General features: G+C 31.5%; 1 protein-coding gene across 6 annotated transcripts; it reads left to right on the plus strand.

Annotated features, from left to right (window-relative positions):
* The first annotated feature begins 7,488 nt into the window (after positions 1-7,488).
* LOC139480919 (protein SLC31A2-like) lies at positions 7,489-20,579 on the plus strand. Of its 6 annotated transcripts, none has more exons than XM_071263876.1 (6): positions 7,494-7,626; positions 12,088-12,138; positions 12,662-12,714; positions 15,946-16,015; positions 16,819-16,909; positions 18,723-20,579. In XM_071263876.1, the coding sequence occupies exons 3-6, from the start codon at positions 12,709-12,711 to the stop codon at positions 19,003-19,005; spliced, it is 450 nt and encodes a 149-aa protein (XP_071119977.1). In that variant the 5' UTR covers positions 7,494-7,626; positions 12,088-12,138; positions 12,662-12,708; the 3' UTR covers positions 19,006-20,579. The 6 variants fall into 6 exon arrangements, with proteins under 6 accessions (XP_071120003.1, XP_071119977.1, XP_071119987.1 ...); XM_071263886.1 differs by lacking the exon at positions 7,494-7,626 and adding an exon at positions 9,375-9,468; XM_071263895.1 differs by lacking the exon at positions 7,494-7,626 and adding an exon at positions 9,460-9,533.
* Positions 20,580-20,819: the final 240 nt, after the last annotated feature.

A 20,819-nucleotide genomic window follows, 5' to 3' on the forward strand; every position in this document is an offset into this window, starting at 1 on the left:
AAAAACATATGCATTTTTTATATTTAAAGTTTCATATGACTTTAAGCCTTGTATCTTTTACAATATTTGTTTGGATCTGTGGAGTTTATCGTGAAATTATCAAGACATCAGCAACCTGATTCAAGTATAAAGCATATTACAAGGACTTTATTGATAAAAGTTTCATTGGATTATTTATTCATTTATTTTTAACTACTAATATCTTACGATTTACCCATTTTTAAAACTAGTAAAATTCCAATCAATATAAATTCCAAGAAAAAAGAGTCAATTTCCTAATGCATGCAGAGTAAGATTTCGATTTGCTTATCTTGTTCGTTTTACTTGTATTAATGTTTGCTCAATAATTGTTATTAAAATTGACATTTGATAACAATGTAGATAGATGCAGTTATATTAAGTTTGGATTAGACATTATCAAATATTCAAATTCACTTATATACGGTTTAAATTTGACTATTTATATTATTTGCAGATATCAATCTGAATTACACACCAAACTCTTACTCTGCATAAATTAGGAAATTAATTTTAACATGAATTCAATTGTAATTTAATTATTTAAATATGCTATTTGGTTTCATTTCGTTTAATGTGTTTGAGCTTTTGATTTTGCCATATAGTAAGAGATCTTCCATTTGGAATTTTCCTTTGATTTGGGTATTTTTGATATTTTAATTTTTAATTTTTTGTCAATATGTGAAATTTCGAACTTGGGATACGTTTTCCTCAAAACTCATGACTTAATGTATGCTGCATATTATCATTATTATATCTTTTTGTCGGTTCAAATTCATTAAATTTTCAAATTAATGTAAGAAACTTTACACATCCAAATAATTGATGCATATGTATATGTTATATAAAATAAACAAAAAAATACACAAATTTCGATAAGATCACAATACATGAAGGGCTTGATATTCACCGTCTGACCTGATTATTGTGTTATGCAATAAGTATTCGTCATCGTCATTTTTTCATTCGATATTTCAGACAATATCACATTTACACAAAAACATATCTTAATAGGTTTTCACAAAGTTATGTACTAAATGACACAGTATTGTCTGAGGTAATATACTTTATTTGATAATAACTTTGTCTGCAGTTATATTTTTACCATGTAATTTTTCATGGATTTTTCCGATTGTTCTTATGTTGTTTTGTAACACCACTATTCCGGTAAGGGGGAGAAGTTTGAGCGTTTACAACCATGTTTGATCCCGCCACATTCTGTAAATACCCGTCTCATGCCTGGAGTTATTACAGCTGGATGTTGTTTGATTTTCGTTGATTGTTCAAAATTCAGTTGATTTTCTTTTGTTTCACATTTTGTTTTTCGAAGGTCTTTAATAGCTAACTAAACATAATTGGCTCTTTTGTTAATTGATTTACGAGTGCAAAATCTAATGACAAAATTTTACCTCCCATATAAACACTAGATCTTTTCAATGTTTGTCCTGTTTTAGTAAGTATGCTATCAATTATAAAGCACGAGAAAACTATCTAGTTCATAGTAATACGTTGAAATATTTACAAAACGTCCATTCAATGATATCATTTCCCTCCTATAATAGCAAACGACGAGTACAGATGACTTGGGAGCTTGATGTAAAATTGGTGAAAAATATTGCTATGCAAATAAATTTCTGGAGTAGCAATTTTAAGGTATTTCTCTACTGGCTGTATACCTCTCAGGCTTTGCTCTAAGCTGATAGACAAGATGTCTTTGTACAAATTAATTGTAAATTTGTAAAATTATTTTCACTGTTAATCAAGCAGTAAATTGTTTTCATAAAGTACCCAGATGAGAACATTTTAAAATTAAACATTGTTATTGTCCTTTTTATTACACATTTGTACAGCTTCATTCGGTAATTCGAGTAAAATGATAATAAAAAAGGTAAATAATCTTATCGATTTAATTAGATAAAAAAAGAACTTCAAAGTATGTTGAAAAAAAATCTGTTATATAATCTAAAGATGGGAGAGGGTATCTGTCAAAACAATTAATATTCCTCAATAAATGATGACTTCAAAGGGATAAGAAAATGCTTTATAAGAAGAAGAAAAAACACACAAAAGGCGACACATAATCCTAAGTGTAGCATTACAAAAATAATAATTTGGTCCTATAATGGTCACATTCCAATATATATATCATGAAATAATCTTTATTGTGTAAAATCAGTAAAATTCTAAGTGTGTTTATCCCTGAGAAGGTTTAAATTATTTTTGAAAAAGTAGGATTTTGTGAATATCTAATCAAAAATTATAATGAGAGTTCGGGAAAAATTTTTTTGATTGTGAATTAAAATGAATGACCGTCATTGTAAAATACTTGATATAAGTTTTATAAGGTTAAAACGTGTAACTTTCACTAATGACTAAAAGAGAACGTAACTAAAATCATCATATATACCAGGATTGAAATTTTATACTTAAGCCAGACGCACGCTTTGTCTACAAAAGACTCATCAGTGAAGCTAGAATTAAAAACAAATGTTAAAAAGGCCAAACATAGTACGAAGTTGAATAGCATTGAGGACAATTTGTTTTTAAAGTTTTGAATACACAGGTAAAGTAAATGATTTTTTTCATTTTTATATCTGAATAATTGACTTCTGTTTTTTATCTACAAAAGCTATCAAAATAACTCAATGAAAAGTAATATCTATATTTACACACAAACCCCGATTATCATTCACGGATGATCATATTGCACTTTTAAAAGTCATTGCATTTTAAATGAAAACAGGTGTAAATAGTTTGTTCTTATGTTGTACTTTTACACATGGTACACAGGTAAGAGGAGATATGGGCACCACAAACATTATACATGTATCACGGGTAGTAAGGTCGTCATATCGAGGAGCGTTTAGTAAAGTAATTTTGTCATAATTTGGTTAAGTTGTTCATGGATCAGTTATGTCTTAGGGAGGGATGAATCATACTTTGTAAAGAATCACTCAGATTCAAACAAAAAATTCTCTGAAACCGATACTATCAAGATGCTTGATTTCTTGATTGACAACATATTTGTAACGTTCGGAGGACGTGTTTTTCAACAGACTGTCGGCATTGCCGACTTGTTTCTTTATTATTATGAGGCTGACTTCATGCAGGAACTTCTTAGGAAGAAAGATAAGAAATTAGCAATATCCTTTAACTCTACTTTCCGCTATATAGATGACGTTCTTTCACTAAACAATACAAAATTTGGTGACTATATGGAACGCATCTATCCCATCGAATTGGAGATAAAGGATACTACAGATACAGTTAAGTCAGCTTCATATCTTGACTTACATCTAGAAATTGACAATGAGGGTCGGTTGAAAACAAAACTTTACGACAAATGTGACCTACTGAATTAGACTATTTACCGGATTTGTAATCACATAAGCAACACGACGGGTGCCACATGTGGAGCAGGATCTGTTTATTCTTTAGTTTTCTATGTTGTGTCAGGTGTACTATTGTTTTTCTGTTTGTCTTTTTTCATTTTTAGCCATGGCGTTGTAAGTTTGTTTTAGATTTATGAGTTTGACTGTCCCTTTGGTATCTTTCGTCCCTCTTTCATGTAACTTCCCAAAATAATTGCCGCAGTTCTTCTCAAATTAGCAAATAAAAAGCAAATTAAATGTTTGAATCTATATTGTAAGTCAAACTATCTGACTTTAGATTGTTGTTGTTAAGAAATTAACCCAGTATAACCAAGATATCCAAATTGGCATGGTTTGGTTAAGCGATTGACATGGTTAAGTTAAGAGTCTAGAAAATCGTCATGGTTTTGGTTACATTTGTCATGGTTTAGATCAAAATTAATACATCTTTATGGCACCTTAATATTGATAGTTTGTTTAAATACGGTTGTGAAAAATTAAAGTCACACAATTTACTAATTGACTAAAGAGGGAAACAAGTCTTATGACCAAATCGGTGGACGTAAGCGGCAAAGGGACCGGGTAAATCGTACATTTATATATTTTTTTTACCCGCGTGACGCATTGCAGGGTCAATGGAAGTATTTGGCGTTTGTATTTTCGTCCGTCCGTCTGTGCGTTCATCCGTCCGTCTCACGTTACCATATTTGCCGGATTTTTTTTATGAAACTTATGTTATATAGTGTTTTTTATAATAGTTTTGTTCAAAATTTCATTGTTTGCACTCTTAAATGTACAATTCTTGACAGAATTTCACGGATCTTGCATCTTAGGTTTATATTAGCAATGTCTTGGACGAATTCAAAAATTAGTGCCGATCAATTAATTTTCATAGAGTGGTGTGTCTTAGAAATATAATTATTTTGAGAACTGCATTTTAGGCGCTCTCACATGTACAATTCATACCCAAATTTCATGAAAGTTGAATCATAGGTTGATATTAGCGATTTTTTTTGACTGATTTGAAAATTAGTACCGAAAGATTATTATTTTACTATCTGCGGTCACACCTACCGGAATTTTTAGAATATAAAGTACATCTTTGCAAAGTATTACAAATATGTTGTTGTTACTGCTTAAAGCTAAAGTCATATGCAAACAAGTTTTTTTCAATATGAATTTACTATAATTGCCAATAAAACACGTATCTAAGAAGTTTCAATGGATATGATGTAAAGAACTACAAGGCATGATATAAATTTCAAGGATATGCATCACACATACAGTACAGTGCACTATAAAAGGTTTTAAAATAATCTAATTCAAAATACGGATGCCAAGTTGTTTTAATGTTCGACATTCCATAATCAATTTTTCAACATTCGCATTTCGCAGTCAACATTCTATTTCAACATCGAACATTAGATTTTTTTCTAATATATACGTCATATTAAACTAAATGTTTTGATTTCTACCTGATATAAAGTGTTAGGTTTCAAGTTTTAGGAAGTTATTTAAAATAAACTATATTTAGATCGGAACAAAAGACCTATCCTATTCTTATTAACGAAAAAAATATTCGGTCAAATTTGTATTTTAAACCACATTTTGTCTTCTAACAGTTATTTAAACTCCATGACTTAAGATAAATAGCAACGTATGTACATAAATTTCTTCTAAACATATGTTATTCCAGCAGCACCTGCATACGGGGTATATATATCTCCAAATTGATACGATATTCCCGTGCGTGCATTTCCTATCATGATTTTCTTGATAGAGGGTTTGCTGCTCACAAGGAAGCTATCAAACCAAGAGTTCCAAATGGTGAAGTTGAAATCATCACTTTGTAAATTTTACGGACGCCATCACGACTTGGTTGGCCGTTATGGAATAACCGTTTCACAAATGATATCGGATATGTTCCTTACGTCGTAACTACAATCCCCTTCCCTTTTATGAATGTGACCTATCGAATTAGACTATTTACCGGATTTGTTATCACATAAGCAACACGACGGGTGCCACATGTGGAGCAGGATCTGCTTACCCTTCCGGATACCTGAGATCCCCTTAGTTTTTGGTGGGTTTCGTGTTGCTTATTCTTTAGTTTTCTATGTTGTGTCATGTGCCCTATTGTTTGTCTGTTTGTCTTTTTCATTTTTAACCATGGCGTTGTCAGTTTATTTTCGATTTATGAGTTTTACTGTCCCTCTGGTATCTTTCGTCCCTCTTTTGTTACCGCAACTGTAAACTTATAAATGTTCCAAACGTGTAAGACAAAAAAAACAGCAACTATATTTTCATGTAATTTGTATTTTTCGGAGTTTTAACATATGGACAAAGTTCATTTTATCGATGTAAACTTCATCAAATACACGAGCTTATATGTTTCAAACTGTCTTTCAATGAAATATCTGGGGCAGCAATGAAATTATAATGCAAGTTTATGTTGTCTCAACACCGAATGAGTCTTTATATGTAAATAAATTAGTAACACAGTGAATGGCTCGTGTGGAGCATTGTGTGCTTATCCCTCTGAAGCACCTGATATCAGCTCCGACTTTTGGTCAAGTTCGTGGTTCTCAATCTTTAGCACTTCATGAAGGTAACCGTTAACAATTCAGTGGTACCAAACGGTCAGTGACGTGTATCTGCCGTAACGTTAATGAAAGAAAATTAAGGATAGTCTAATGACATCATTTTTTTTATTCTCCATTCGGTATCGACTGCATCTTTTTTTGCAATTTCAACAGTATTTGCATGTTTATTGCACTACATTCTCTTTGTAACGTACGTTTTTCACACATTGATTCAGCTGTACCTGTTAAAGGACGAACGATTTCCTCTTGATTTTCTATTTTGTTTTACCCTAGCTCATCTTTGAATAAAAAACGAGATGAAATATAAGAGTCTGGGCTAAAGGTGAAAAACGAGAAATAGAAATTAAATACCAAAATGAACTGGAGCGTCTAGTTATATAATCATTGACATAGGGCATGGCGTCCATTAGTAGTTATTAATGGGCATACGGTTTAAAAAAAAGAGTCTTGATTTTAGTTTTTGCATAATTTTTACCAAGTACTTAAAGATTTGTCGAGATAAGACAACATCAATTATATCTCTACAATTTTATGTTATCATTTAAGGGAGGGGTGTCTCTATCACATTATTCGAAGACAAAAAAGAAGGAATAAATGCAACAAAAGACTGAGTACTTACAATTATTCATATACTTATTGATATGTACAATAACCTTCTTCATACCGTCATAACATTTTACCTTTGTACATACAGAACACATAAAGCAAAACGATAAAACAGCTCTGCAGCGATTAAAATGCAGCGAAAAATGTAGTATTTTTGTTTTTATATAAAAAAAAATATATCATTTCTGTGCACCTAAATGCATTTGAAAAATTTAACTTCACAGACACAACCCTTACAAGATAAATTTTTCGTTTATAGTAGGACGGTAGTTATGTATTACAATACAATAGGTACCAGGATTATCATTTAATACGCCAGACGCGCATTTCGTCTACATAAGAAACATCAGTGACGCTCAGATCAAAATAGTTATAAAGCCAAACAAGTACAAAGTACAAATTGCTAGGATATACAGCCTGTGAGATTTTCACAGTACGAGATTGTACAACGAGAATGAAAATGATAAAAACAGTTATCTAAATTGTTATTAACAAAACAGTTTTCGGTAAGACTTGAGAGATTTGTTTTGTGCATCTTATTTTTCTGTTAAACGATTAGATACGTTCTTTTTGAGTGTACTAATTTTTAATACAACCTCTTAACTGTCAAAATATGCATACAAGCTCCTTTATTCTAAGGCAGGGATCAGCAAACGTCAACTATTCAATATTCGTAAAATATCAGATGCTGGGCTGATGTTGTACAAATTATTTAATTGAGAATTAAAATAATGAATTACACGTTGATAACAAATTGTTGGTGTCAATGACCGATTCCGAATTCTAGTTGTGTCCAAAAATTATAACATAAGAAATACTTTGGTCTATTTTTTTTTTTTTGTAAGGGATAAACCAGAAAATACTATTTGAATACCAAAATCAAACGGAGCGTTGAATTATACAATCCTTAGCATTGGGTATGGCGTCCATTAGTATTTAATACAGGACATACAATTATGAATATAAATAGATAGGATATGATTTTAGTTTAAGGCAAATATTTCCCAAATAGCCTTAGCTGTTATCAGGTAAGTCAAACTAATATAATTATTATACAGCCTTATCTTATTCTATAATGGGGTTCTGTGTCATATAAAAAAAAAAGAAGAAAATGCAAGAAGGAATTAAGACACGCTACAAATGACTGCAAATAATTATTGCATACATCTTACATCTTACATATAGTACACATTAAGTGCAAAAGGTTTATAACACTCAAGAGTTTTCAATAGATCTGCAAAACTATTTACATGTAAATGTAACTTATAAAAAATGATTTTAATCAAACAAAAATGTAGTTCTTTTTTTCTATCCGATTCATGTACTTTTAGCTATTATTGCTGTGCACTTTAATATATTTGTAAAATGTACATACGTAGACCCTTATATGGCAAATATTTCGTTAATAGATGAACGGTGATTATGTATTACAAATTGCTAGAAAGTATGTGAGATGTTTGAAATGTGAGATTTTACAATGAGAATGAATTTGATATAAACTGAGACTTTTTATTTAGAAATAAAATTTTCGTACAACTAGAGTAAGATTTTTGTGCATATTATTTATCTATTTAACTATTAAACACGTTCTTATCTAGTGAACTGATTTTTAAAAAAACATCTTAACTTTCAAAGTATGCAGATAATGGTTTTATTCTACGTCGGAGTAAAAAATCAAATATTTAATCAACAACTTTTTGACAGTACAGACGGGTAAGACTTAAAACTTAGCTATAGCTAACCAAATGACTCCTGAATTTTTAAAAAGACACTTCAGGTTGTTTTTCTTCATTTTCTAGCATTTTGATTGAAACTGCTGATAGTGACCGATTGTATTCATGGATTATCACAAGCTCGATAGTCCATGCTTCAAAACCGACATAATATTTTGCATTCATGTCTTTAATTATCAATTGATCAAGGAACTATACCCTTTCTCTTAATGTTTTTCCTGATCACTTTCGAGAATTGAAGTATATATACATCCTTTGCTTTGAAAATGTGTTAGAAAATTTGCTAGGGTTCTGACGAAACTATAGCAGATAGAGAGAAACTGAGTATATAGTCAGTAATTATCGTCACATTATATAACTAGTTATCAAAGGTACCAGGATTATCATTTAGTACGCCAATAATAATTGTTAAAAGCGTATAACGTCATATAGATCACCATATAAATATTGCAGACTAGTTTTTTTTCAAATTAAGTGTCACTTAACCATTGAAAAAACACAATCGTCCTATGTAAGACATTATCTAGCTTTAAGTTATTTGCGTAATATTTGAACATATGTTCAAAAATATCACGGACCTATAAATATAACGATAAATCAATGAAGCAGTTTCCCAATGGAACTTGGTCAAGCCTATTTTTATTTTTATTTTGATCCAATCTAAATAAAGTTTGTAAAAAGTTATCATGCAGAATTTAGTTGGCCTCTTTTTGTTTTAATAGGTTTGTTTTTCTGTCTTCTGTAATGACGTTATCATTTTGCAATACTAATTTTATTCTCATGTTTCACTCAGCTTTTTTTATACGTGCTAAGACACATTGGTTCACTGGCTAATAGTCATGGAGACGGCCGGACTTACAATTTCATCTAGATTTTATTTTTATATAGATATAATTCTATATTAAACGATTGTTATTTTGAGTGCCAGTGACTTTTTTTTATGAATTTTAAAGATATCCCTAAACCATAACATTAAAATATACTTAGGACTATTTTTTCTATTCTAAGGGGGAAATACGAGGAAATACTTTTTAAATACCAAAATCAATTAGAGCGTTAAGTTATATAATCCTTATCATAGAGTAAGGCGTACATTAGAAGCTTTTAATGTATAAAATGGATTTATGAATAAAAAAAGTAAGATAGAGTCTTTATCTCAGTTTTGGGGGAAATAATTTCATAGTAGACAAAACTATCATCTGGTAAGACAAACTCAAATATACCTCTATAACCGTATCTGTTTATTTTTAGGGCTTTCTATTTCACATTTTTAGAAATAAAGAAAAAAAAAATAGTAGGAAAAAATGCAATAAAAGACTACACGCTATTCACATACTAAATGATATGTACAATAACCCTCTTCATACCGTAATTTTACCATCGTACATATGGTACACATGACGTTATGAAGTTTTTTTCAACAGTCATGCATTATCATTTAGATGTAATTTATCAAGGATTTTAATTTAACATTTTTTAAAATAAAACAATGAATGTGGGTCATATGAAAGACTAAAGATATTGCTTAGTTTTCCATGTCTGTATCTACGTAAAAATGTGACGAATGCGTTTGATAAGGGACTTCCCGTTTTGGAATTTTCCTTGGAGTTCAGTTTTTTCTTTGTTATGATTTAACGTTTTAATTGAGTGATTGATATATGCTTTACTCCGCCTTACAATAAAAGGGCTTGTATGCATATGTTAACAGTTAATACGGTGTTTTAAAACAATACACTTAGTAAGAACGTGTCTAATCGTTAAACAGATAAATATGATGCATATAGTACTGTCTCTAGTCAATGCTCTTCAACTTTTTACATGTTTGGCTTTCTAACTATTTGGATCTGAGCGTCACTGATGAGTCTTATATAGAAGAAATACGTGTCTGGTGTGTCAAATTACAAGCCTGCATGGTAACCTTTGAAAACTATTAACACCAATGGGTCGTTGCTACTACTGGTTGACGTTTCATCCCCGATGGTATCACCATCCTAGTAGTCAGCACTTCGGTGTTTACATGAATATCAATTATGTGGTCATTTTTATAAATTAAATAAAACTGTTTGCAAAAATACGAATTATTCGAAATACTGAATATTTTCTTTTCCCAAGCATAAATTACTTAAGCCGTATTTGGCACATCTTTTTGTGGAATTTTGGGTGCTCGATTCTCTTCAACTTTATACTTGTTTGGCTTTCTAACTATGTTGATCTGAGTCGCACTGTTTAGTCTTGTATAGACGAAACACGCGTCTGGTGTATCAAACCAGGTATCTTTGATACCTTTTTACACATCTAGGTCGATACCACTGCTGGTGGGCGTTTCGTCCTCGAGGGTACCACAATTAACTGTTAGATTAACCGTTTTTGTACACTTTTTTTTTTAAATTTTGGGTCCCTAATGCTCTTCAACGTTATACTTGTTTGCCTTTCTAACTATTTTAATCTGAGCGTCATTGATGAGTCTTATGAAGTCGAAACGCGCATCTGGCGATTCAAATTATAAACCTGGTACGTAACTTTCTAGTCATACAAAATACTGGTTTCTATATAAGTATTCTCATTTTTTTTTCAATTTCATTCTCTTTTAGAAAAGAAATTCCTTACATTGAAACGCTCACGGGATGGATATCCTATTTTTGAATAGACTGCAATAACTCGCAGTTATTACCGAACAGGCATTTATCATATTTCATTCATTGACATGTAATATATTGGTCGGTAGTAATGAATAAAAGCATCGATGTCAAACGACTGATGTTCTTAAAGAGTTTTCACGATGTTTGCTTCAAATTTTTGAATTTCGATTGAGACTGCTGTTAGTAGACCACTTGCATCCAAGGGTACCACTAACTGAAAAGTTCCTGATTCAACATTGACATAATGTATTACATTCCTTTCTTAAATTATAAATAATTGTTAAGAAGCTATGGTTTGAACTACTTTAAGTAAATGAATCCTTGAGTGGATTTATTTTTTCTCACAAGGTTCTTCCTGCTCATATAGCTCCTCAGGTATAACAGTATGCATACGCATTAATAATTTTGGGTTTTGAAGGCCTATTGTTTTTTGACGAAACTTATAAAAACAGAGAGATATTGTTCATAAATATGATCAGAAAACAAGATCTACAAATAAGTCGAAATAAAAGAACTCATTGATGAACTCCTTATGTTATAGCCCTAAAATATTGATTCAAACCAATTTACATGTTTTTACTTTTATTATCTTTAAAACTTTTATGGAGAAACTGAATTCTGAACAAAAAAATGGTCATCAATACAGTGTCATCATAATATAATACAAGTCGAAATTAACGCTAAAACTTGTCAATACATGTAGTAGCCTTATTCACATTTTTAACATTTTTCGATGTTTTGCCTTTATTCAGCAAAACAATACCATGCAAAACAGCAGAAACTGACAACAAACACAATTTAATATCTTGTTATCGATATCAATATTTGAGCAACATCTTTACTCGAAAAAAATAAAATTGTACAAAATGTACTTTACGAATATATTAAGAGTATACATTGTCTCTTTGGGTAACGCTGTTGCTCTTATACCGTTTCACCATAATATTTACTATTTCATTTTAGGTCAAATACGTCAATATGGACATGTTTGTAGCGTCATATCTATATCATCAGTGACCTTTCAGCGCTAAGTGTCCAGATTATATTAATATGTTCATTTATAAATATTAGAATAATTTTGAAAGAATTCATTTAGTTTACAATTTTGCATTTTCAGGGGCCAAATATTGACTTTAATTGTGCCTTCTCCTTTATGGAAAAATGCCAGGTGAGCAATTCATGCTCTCTAGGGCATTTAATTTTTCAATAGACAAGCTGTTGGTTGCAAATAAATTTTTTAAAGAATCTGTGCTTATGTTAACAAATCTTTACCTTTCCTGTTGCATTATCTAATAACAAATTCGTTGGATGCAGTTTTGGCAATACATGTCATTGAAGATTTAAAACGAAAGGAGATGTGGATTACATATCAAGTTCGACAGAAAAACACAAATTATGTACAACCTATCTATTTAATAGATACTCAAGTCGTGCGACGAATTATAATCTTCCATAGAAAATAAAAAGTTAATAAATTAAGCATAAACGATGTTTTGTTTTAAACGTTTGAGTTTTTATCGGATCAAATTGGTGACATATTTACGCTATCAGAAGAGAGTGTTTATGCATGCAGCAAAACTAAATTTGATTGGTTGAATTATTTGACCAAGATTATTATTTTTTCTATATATCATAAAAACATCATTTGTTTTCGTTCTTCTTATGAAAAATATTCATGTTTTTTTTCTCAGATGACACAGTAACTGAACAAGAAAAGAAATAAAATTAAGACATCAAAATGATGGTATGTGGATATACCAATAAGTTAATCTTTCTTGCGTTTCAGTGATTTTTTATTTGATCAAAAGTGACGTATTGTCATGTTTACTATTAGACACTGCTATAATAAAAGGATTTAAAGAGACTATGTCACTCACCCACATCTTCAACTGTGACCTCTTTTCTATAAAGAGTTATCTAACAAAATTTCAGTATATTTGTTCATCTTGTGTCCGTTTTCATTCTGTAGTTAGTCACCACTTCGGTTTTATCATGTATATCTATTATATAGTCATTTTATAAAAATTTAATGTTCTTATCCCAGGCAGAAACCCCTAGCCGTATTAGGCACAACTTTTTGAAACTTTTGGTCCTCAATGCTCTTCAACTTTGTACTTGTTTGGCTTTCGAACTTTTTTCATCAGAGCGTCACTGTTTAATCTGTTTAGGCATTGCCATAAAAGCGGGAGGTTTGGCATACCATAAAACCAGGTTCAACCCACCACTTTTTTTCTTAAAATGTCCTGTACGAAGTCAGGAAAATGATCATTGTTATATTATAGTTCGTTTCTGTGTGTGTTACATTTTAATGTTGTGTTTCTGTTGTGTCGTAGTTTTCTTATATTTGATGTGTTTCCCTCAGTTTTAGTTTATAACCCGGATTTTTTTTTCTCAATCGATTTCTGAATTTCGAACAGCGGTATATACTACTGTTGCTTTTATTTGTCTGGCTGATACTTTTGGCTATTTAATTTTCTACAAGTCTATCATCAGACACAAGATTCCAGACAAAAGGCAAAAATGCAAAAAACTAACTGATTTGACAAGATTTACCAAAAAGTGAAATGACTGAAACTGTCTTATGACTCGTTATTGGAGTTATTGATCTGTTAAGACTACTTTTCTGCGATTGCAGTTTTGTCTATTTCTGCAAAAGAATACAATCATGTGAACTGTCATACACATATGTATACATCGGCACTAAGCAATCGGTTGATTCAATGGAAAAACTGTTAAGTCCACCACTTTTTATTTTACTTCAAAACGCAAAGTTTAAATGCATTCAACCAAAAAAAAATATGTTAATTTAAACCGCCAAAAATGAATTTTTTTATTAATGGTGAAGGACATTGTTTGATTTTCGAATATCACGAAAAACTTATCCTCAATAGCAATCCATGACAAAAATAATAGGTTTCACGCACGGGTAACTAGAACAAATGATTAAATTATGTCTAAACTAGAAAAGAGGGACGTAAGATAGCAGAGGGAGGGTCAAACTCATAAATCAAAAATAAACTGACAAGGCCATGGCTAAATGAAAAGGACAAAAAGACAAACAATAGTACACATGACACGACATAGAAAACTAAAGAATAAACAACACGAATCCCACAAAAAACTAGGGGTGATCTCAGGTGCTCCGGAAGGGTAAACATATCCTGCTCCACATGTGGCACCCGTCGTGTTGCTTATGAGTTAACAATCCGGTAAGTAGTCTAATTCGGTAGGTCACATTCATAAAAGGGAAGGGGATTGTAGTTACGACGTACGGACCATATCCGATATCATTTGTGAAACGGTTATTCCATAACGGTCAACCAACTCGTGATGGCGTCCGTAAAATTTACGAAGTGATGAATTCAACTTCACCATTTAGAACTCTTGATTTAATAGCTTCCTTGTCAGCAACAACCCTCTATCAAGAAAATCATGATAGGAAATGCAAGCACGGGAATATCGTACCAATTGGGAGATATATACCCCGTATGCAGGTGCTGCTTGAATGTTGCTACTTAGAAATAATCTCTTTTGTCATAAAGTTTTGTTTTCAATCGACTCTCATTGTCAATTTCTAGATGTAAGTCAAGATATGTGGCCGACTTAACTGTATCTGTTGTATCCTTTATCTCTAGTTCAATGGGATAGATGAGTTCGACATAGTCACCAACTTTTGAATTATTTAGTAAAAGAACATCATCTATATAGCGGAAAGTAGAGTTAAATGATATTGCAAACTTCTTATCTTCCTTCCTAAGAAGTTCCTGTATGAAGTCAACCTCATAATAATAAGAAACAAGGCGGCAAGAAGAGGGGCACAATCCGTTCCCATTGGAATGCCGATGGTCTGTTGAAAAACACATTCTCCTAACGAAACAAATATGTTGTCAATCAAGAAATGAAGCATCTTGATAATGTTAGTTTCAGAGATTTTTTTGTTTGAATCAGAGTAGTCCTTTACAAAGAAGGATTTATCCCTTCCTAAGACAAGATACTTGTATCTTCGTTGGCCTTTCTTTTTTTATGAAACAAAGCAATATCAACTCTTTCAATTTGTCTTTTAGTTTGGAATGTGGAATACTTGTATAAAGTGTAGAAAAGTCAAATGTTTTAATACTATTACAAGATGAAAGAGAGTTAGATTGTATGTACTCTAAAAGATCTTTGGAATTTTCAAGTATCCACATCTTATTCACGCCATCTCTAGAATAGGCAGTTTCAAAATAACTTTGAAGCCCGTCTTTGATTGCTGATAAAATAGATGTTAATAATTTAGAAAGAGGTTTCGTGGAGCACTTGGAAGACCCAGCAATATAACGTGGTTTATAAGGACACTTATGCAGTTTATGTATCCAATACAGTGATGGAAGATCCAGTTCATCATCTTTGGTTGAAATTCCAAAGGAACATAGAACAGACCTATGATTATTCAGGATGTGTAGGTGTTGACATGAATATCAATTATATAATCATTTGATAGATTTGCTGCTTGCAAAAGTATGAGTTATTCGAAGTACTAAGGATTTTCTTATCCCAGGCAAAGGTTACCTTAGACGTATTTTGAACAAATATTTGGAATTGTTGGTCCTCAATGCTTTTCAATTATGTACTTGTTTTTGGCTTTCTAGCTTCTTTGATCAGACCATCTCTGATGAGTCTTATGTAGACGAAACGCGTCTGGCTTATCAAATCTTAAACATGGTACCTTTGATATGTGTAAAATCTCATTCGCTGAATAATGTTAAGACTGCATGGGAGTTTACATGACACAACAAAATAAATAAGATTCACTGAGAAAAAATGATTCAAATCCATTCAAAAATAGGTAAAGCACATTTTCAATCTGTGTGCATAGTTAGGTAATAGTTGTTTTTGCTGACATAAAGATTCAGTTAAAAGTGAATTATAATAACGTGTACTTTGAATTGAAACGTTGATAAATGTTTTTTTTTAATTTAAATTAAATTTATTGCAGAATAAAGTGCTGACCACATACACTACCTCGAACTTTTTATTCTTACAATGGAAAACTGACGACCATATCGGTAAGTTATATTCACATATTACATTGGAAAACTGACGACCATATCGGTAAGTTATATTCACATATTACACTGATTCATACATTCAAAATACATTGGTTCAAAAAATTACTCTAATTCAGTTATCTATGGCATGACACTCTCCTTTTTAACAAAAAAGTCAAAGATTGACAATAATTTGACGAAAAGTCGAGCTATTTTATATATATTTGTTATGTTATACTAGATACACTCAACAGAAAGTCCAAGTGAATTTTTCTTTCGCTGAATCATTTGGTTAAAACGTGATGGTTTACGAGTCATGCTTTTAATAGAAGACAACCACCTACTTCAACTGACAAGAATCATAATGTTTTTATTTTTAAAGATAAATATGAGAAGAGATTGTATGCTTGCCAATGAGACAACTCTCCATCCAAGTCAAAATTTGTAAAAGTAAACCATTGAATGTCTCGCTACATTGAAGACCTGTTAGTGACCTTCTGCTGTTGTTTTTTCTATGGTCGGGTTGTTGTCTCTTTGACACATTCCCCATTTCCATTCTCAATTTTATTCATTTTATATATAGGTTAAAGTACGGTCCTTAACACGGAGCATTGCCTCACACCGAACAGCAATCTATAAAGCGCAACATAAAATGACTATTGTAAAACCATTCAAACGGGAAAACCAACGGTCTAGTCTATATAAAAAAAACCGAGAAACAAGAAACACTTATGAACCACATCAACAAACGACAACCACTGAACATCAGGTTCCATATATTATTACTAGTATTGATCAATAATTACAGTGTTTTACATTAGGTTTGGTCGTAGGAATGATAACAACTGTCGTTTTGGGCGTTTTATTCGAGAGTCTACACTTAATCGAATCAAAACTACAAAAAGGAGAAAGGTAGGTATTAAGTAATATTGTGTAGTATTCTAGAGTAAAAAGTTATCAACTCTCGCACTTTTCCTTAAAGGTCTTGCATGTCATTTTTACCATCAACTTGCTGCCGTCTGTATTCCGACAACATTTGAAATAACTGATGAGGCCAATTATTAAAAGAAAAAAATCACCAAACCTGCCCATTGAGTTACTTGCAAACGATATGTCTTAATAAGAGCCATTATTTGGACCTTGAAATTGTAGAGTTGTAAGATAATTCATACAGCATCTTTCCATAACGAGTTGTCTTCACTTCTCACTCGCCTGACATGTCTAATATAAATTTATTCTAGTACCGGACTATTTACCGTCTCTTTCCTCTCACACTATCTACCTAGCAAAAGCCATACTTGTCAATGAATTGATTACTATCAATTATCTCTCTTCTTGAGAGTTCGCATCGAATGTGCGAGGTCATGGGTTGGAACACTTTTTTTTCAAATCGGACTTAAACCAAATAAAAAATTAATATTCAGATCAATTGATAATGTCTGTAATTCAGTGGATATATGAAAATATCAGGCAAAGATCTACACAAATTTTTTTTTCTATTTTTGTTAATATATAGAATTTAAAGTCCAATACAAACGTAAATAGATGTGATATGTATAATTGCAAATGGGACGACAAAGGAAAACAAAGGATGAGGAAGTCATGTTCGTTCTTTAATAAAAACATCATAAACGCAGACTTAGAAATGAATATTTTTGGACAAGGTTAGAATAAAAATATCCTCAAAGTGTCTATTGTTGTGTATCACAACATATCTAGGTTTTCTTTAATCTAACTACAGCCTATTAACGTAAGTATACAACATGATAAAAATCCTACGACAGTGTTAAGTTTATTCAAGTGATCAATCAGTTTACACAGTTCGTATCTAAATTTACCTAATCTTTAAGCAACCTATTCGTAAAAAATAAGAATGGGATATCTCGTCTGCTGTAATAGCGATCTACAGATACAGAAATTTTCAAACCAAATGTTTTTTTTTTTCAATGAAGTAATTGAATAAGAGTTTTAAGTAATTTGTGGTAATGAAATCCATAATAATAAATCAGACCCACAGATCACTTATTTTGAAATCTATAACATCGGTACAGTAAAGATCAAGGGGAAGGGTTTGAGGGAATATACACACCGTAAAAAGGAACCAAAGGAAAATCACAATAGAAAGGAACCAACGGAAAATCACCATAAAAAAGGAAAGTTAACAATCTGAAACTGAAAATCCTATTTTTGTCGTAAATTTTTTAAGGAGTTACTAAGGAAACTGAAATATTCAAATATAGAAAAAGACAACATTTGGAAAAAAATACTTGGTAAAGATATATTAATCGAATCTTAAAATAAAAGGCTTTGATTGTCCAGTGGTCTAATAAACTCATATATTGTAATGAGGTCGTGGGTTTCGAATCACCTAACTGACATGTGCGTTCTATACCGATCTTAATTGACTAGGTTGTCAGTTTTCCTTCCAGAGATCGATGGTGCAGTCTGGCTTTCTATATCCAAAACAACTGGCCACTACGAAATAGATAGTAGTGCTGAAATGGGCGTTAATAAAAAAAAAAAATATCCTTAATAACTAGTAAACTTGCTAGGGAGAATGTTGCAAAAAAACACAACTTAACAGAGTCTCAAGCACATAGTCTAGTCATAGATTACATCTATGATCTAGTCTAACTAGCTGTAAATCTGAATACAATTTTCGTATAACGATGTGTTGTTTTTTACTTTTAGTTATTAGCATTATTCCTTTTATTTATTTTTCTAGATCAGACAGCAAAAGAACTGTTAAAATGGCAAAGTGTGCATTTGTTGGTAAAAGAACAGCTATTCACATGACTCGCGTTGTATTAGGATACGTTCTGATGTTATGTGTAATGACAATGAATGTCTGGATTATTGGTTCTGTCGTTCTGGGATATGCCATTGGATATTTTCTGTTCCGTCCCTGGACATATACAAAAAATTCAACACGTATTTCTAAATTAAAGATACCCAATGGGCTAACTGATCAATCTGATAAGCTTCTGACAAAGGAGTCAGATGTTTAAAAGCAATGACTGATGAGGGTCACTGATCATATTTCAGTTTTTAAACAACCATAATGTCAGAATGTACACAGGTTTCATCTGGTTTGTTTCATAAAGATTTCATCATGTGGGCGATCAAGAGATGGGAATCCATTCATCATACGCCCAAACTAATGAAAAAGTCAACATGACCCTTTCAAGGTTATCTATAGACTTAAACTTGTTAAAAACTCAAGATTATAAATGAGATGTAAAGATATAACGATACGTGACCTGTTTTATATATATATATATATCTAAATTATGCAATTTAAATTATGCAATCTAAATTATGCATACACAATTAAAAAAAAAGAAATGATTTGAGTGGTATACCATAATGCAGTAGATTCACGTGTCTTCCTGGTTCAAATAAGCCAACCAGTCTTCTTCAAATATACATTGACGTTCCTTCCTGGTACAAAAATGTCAGACTTCTTTAATTCTACAATGTAACCATGTTAAAGGTGTGCCGGGTATATATTCATAATTTTAATGATTAAAGGGGCACTCAAATGATTTGTTTGTTTAGAAATCCAAATAAAGGATCGTCACAAAGATGTACTTGTACAATCTTCAGAAATATACAAATGTAGTATCAACAAACATTCAAATAATATGGTTAATGACATATGCTTTCTTAAAAAAAGATAACTTTTTGGATTCAAACATTTACAAAAAAATTGAATGAAAAATGATATTTCGCTTTTAGCAGTCAGTTTAGCTCATTTCGTCAAATAAGTTAAACATAATCACTGGTGTATTATAGACTTGCAAGTCTATAATCCAACACATATACATGCCTTTTAATTTGTAAAATTAGAGGAGATGGGTGCGCATGTGCTTATGTGTCTCATTCATTCATGTCAACATTGAAATTTAAAGTGAAACAATGGAGCAACCAGGAATACCATTTTGTTGACTGGTCCGGTCAACATTGAGTAAAGGGGCACTAGCTGACAAATTCATGTTCACCAATTTGACTCAAATTCTTATATTTGATTTATAACCATGTAAAACATTTATCCAAATTATAAAAAGTCTGAAATCAATAGTTTACAGGGCATGGGCTCGAGAATATGTAGCTTCGTTTCGTGTGTTATTTAGTCTAGACGCCATCTAATCGACCATTGAGTTGACCTCCAAAGACCTCCGATGGTCATATAAGCAATATCAAAATAAATATAGTTACTCGTGCAATAAGATTTTTTTAGGTCTGTTTAATTTCATATTATAGATTAAATATATAAGTTTTTTTGTGAATCCAATCAGTCAATCGAAGGATAAACCTTTGTTTCACTTTCAATGTTGACATTCTTTTCCTTTATATAACCGAACACGCACAGCTCATGTGTTATCCATCTCTAGCTAAGGGGTTAAATTAAAATTCACACGAGTACGGATATAATGAGGTCGAATTATTCACTTGCAAAAGAATAATTCATCATCAATGTTTCTAAGCTTAATTTGACAAAATTGAACCATACTGGTTGCTAGAAGCGAATCATTATTTCACTGTTTCACTTTCATTGAAAAATAAAATCATACTTTAGATTTTTATATATTTGTATCTAGTGCCCCTTTAATATTATACACGTAAAACGACGATTACCACATATATTTTAACCTATAACACGAAATCAAACACACCTATAAAATCCGATTGCACGTGCTTGATATCTATTTATCTATCTATATTATATACTATTAAACGAGAAGACCTCGTTTTGTGTGTCGCTTCTCTTCCTACTACAATAAATTGATCATCATACTTCTGTGTCCTATAGGTACCATGT

Source organism: Mytilus edulis, chromosome 1 (assembly GCF_963676685.1).
Source record: "Mytilus edulis chromosome 1, xbMytEdul2.2, whole genome shotgun sequence".
Lineage (NCBI taxonomy): Eukaryota > Metazoa > Mollusca > Bivalvia > Mytilida > Mytilidae > Mytilus > Mytilus edulis.

Coding starts and splice junctions, on each gene's coding strand:
- LOC139480919 (XM_071263902.1), top strand. Junction 16,016..16,818: donor GAAAACTGACGACCATATCG/GTAAGTTATATT, acceptor GTTTTACATTAG/GTTTGGTCGTAGGAATGATA. Junction 16,910..18,722: donor AAACTACAAAAAGGAGAAAG/GTAGGTATTAAG, acceptor TTATTTTTCTAG/ATCAGACAGCAAAAGAACTG.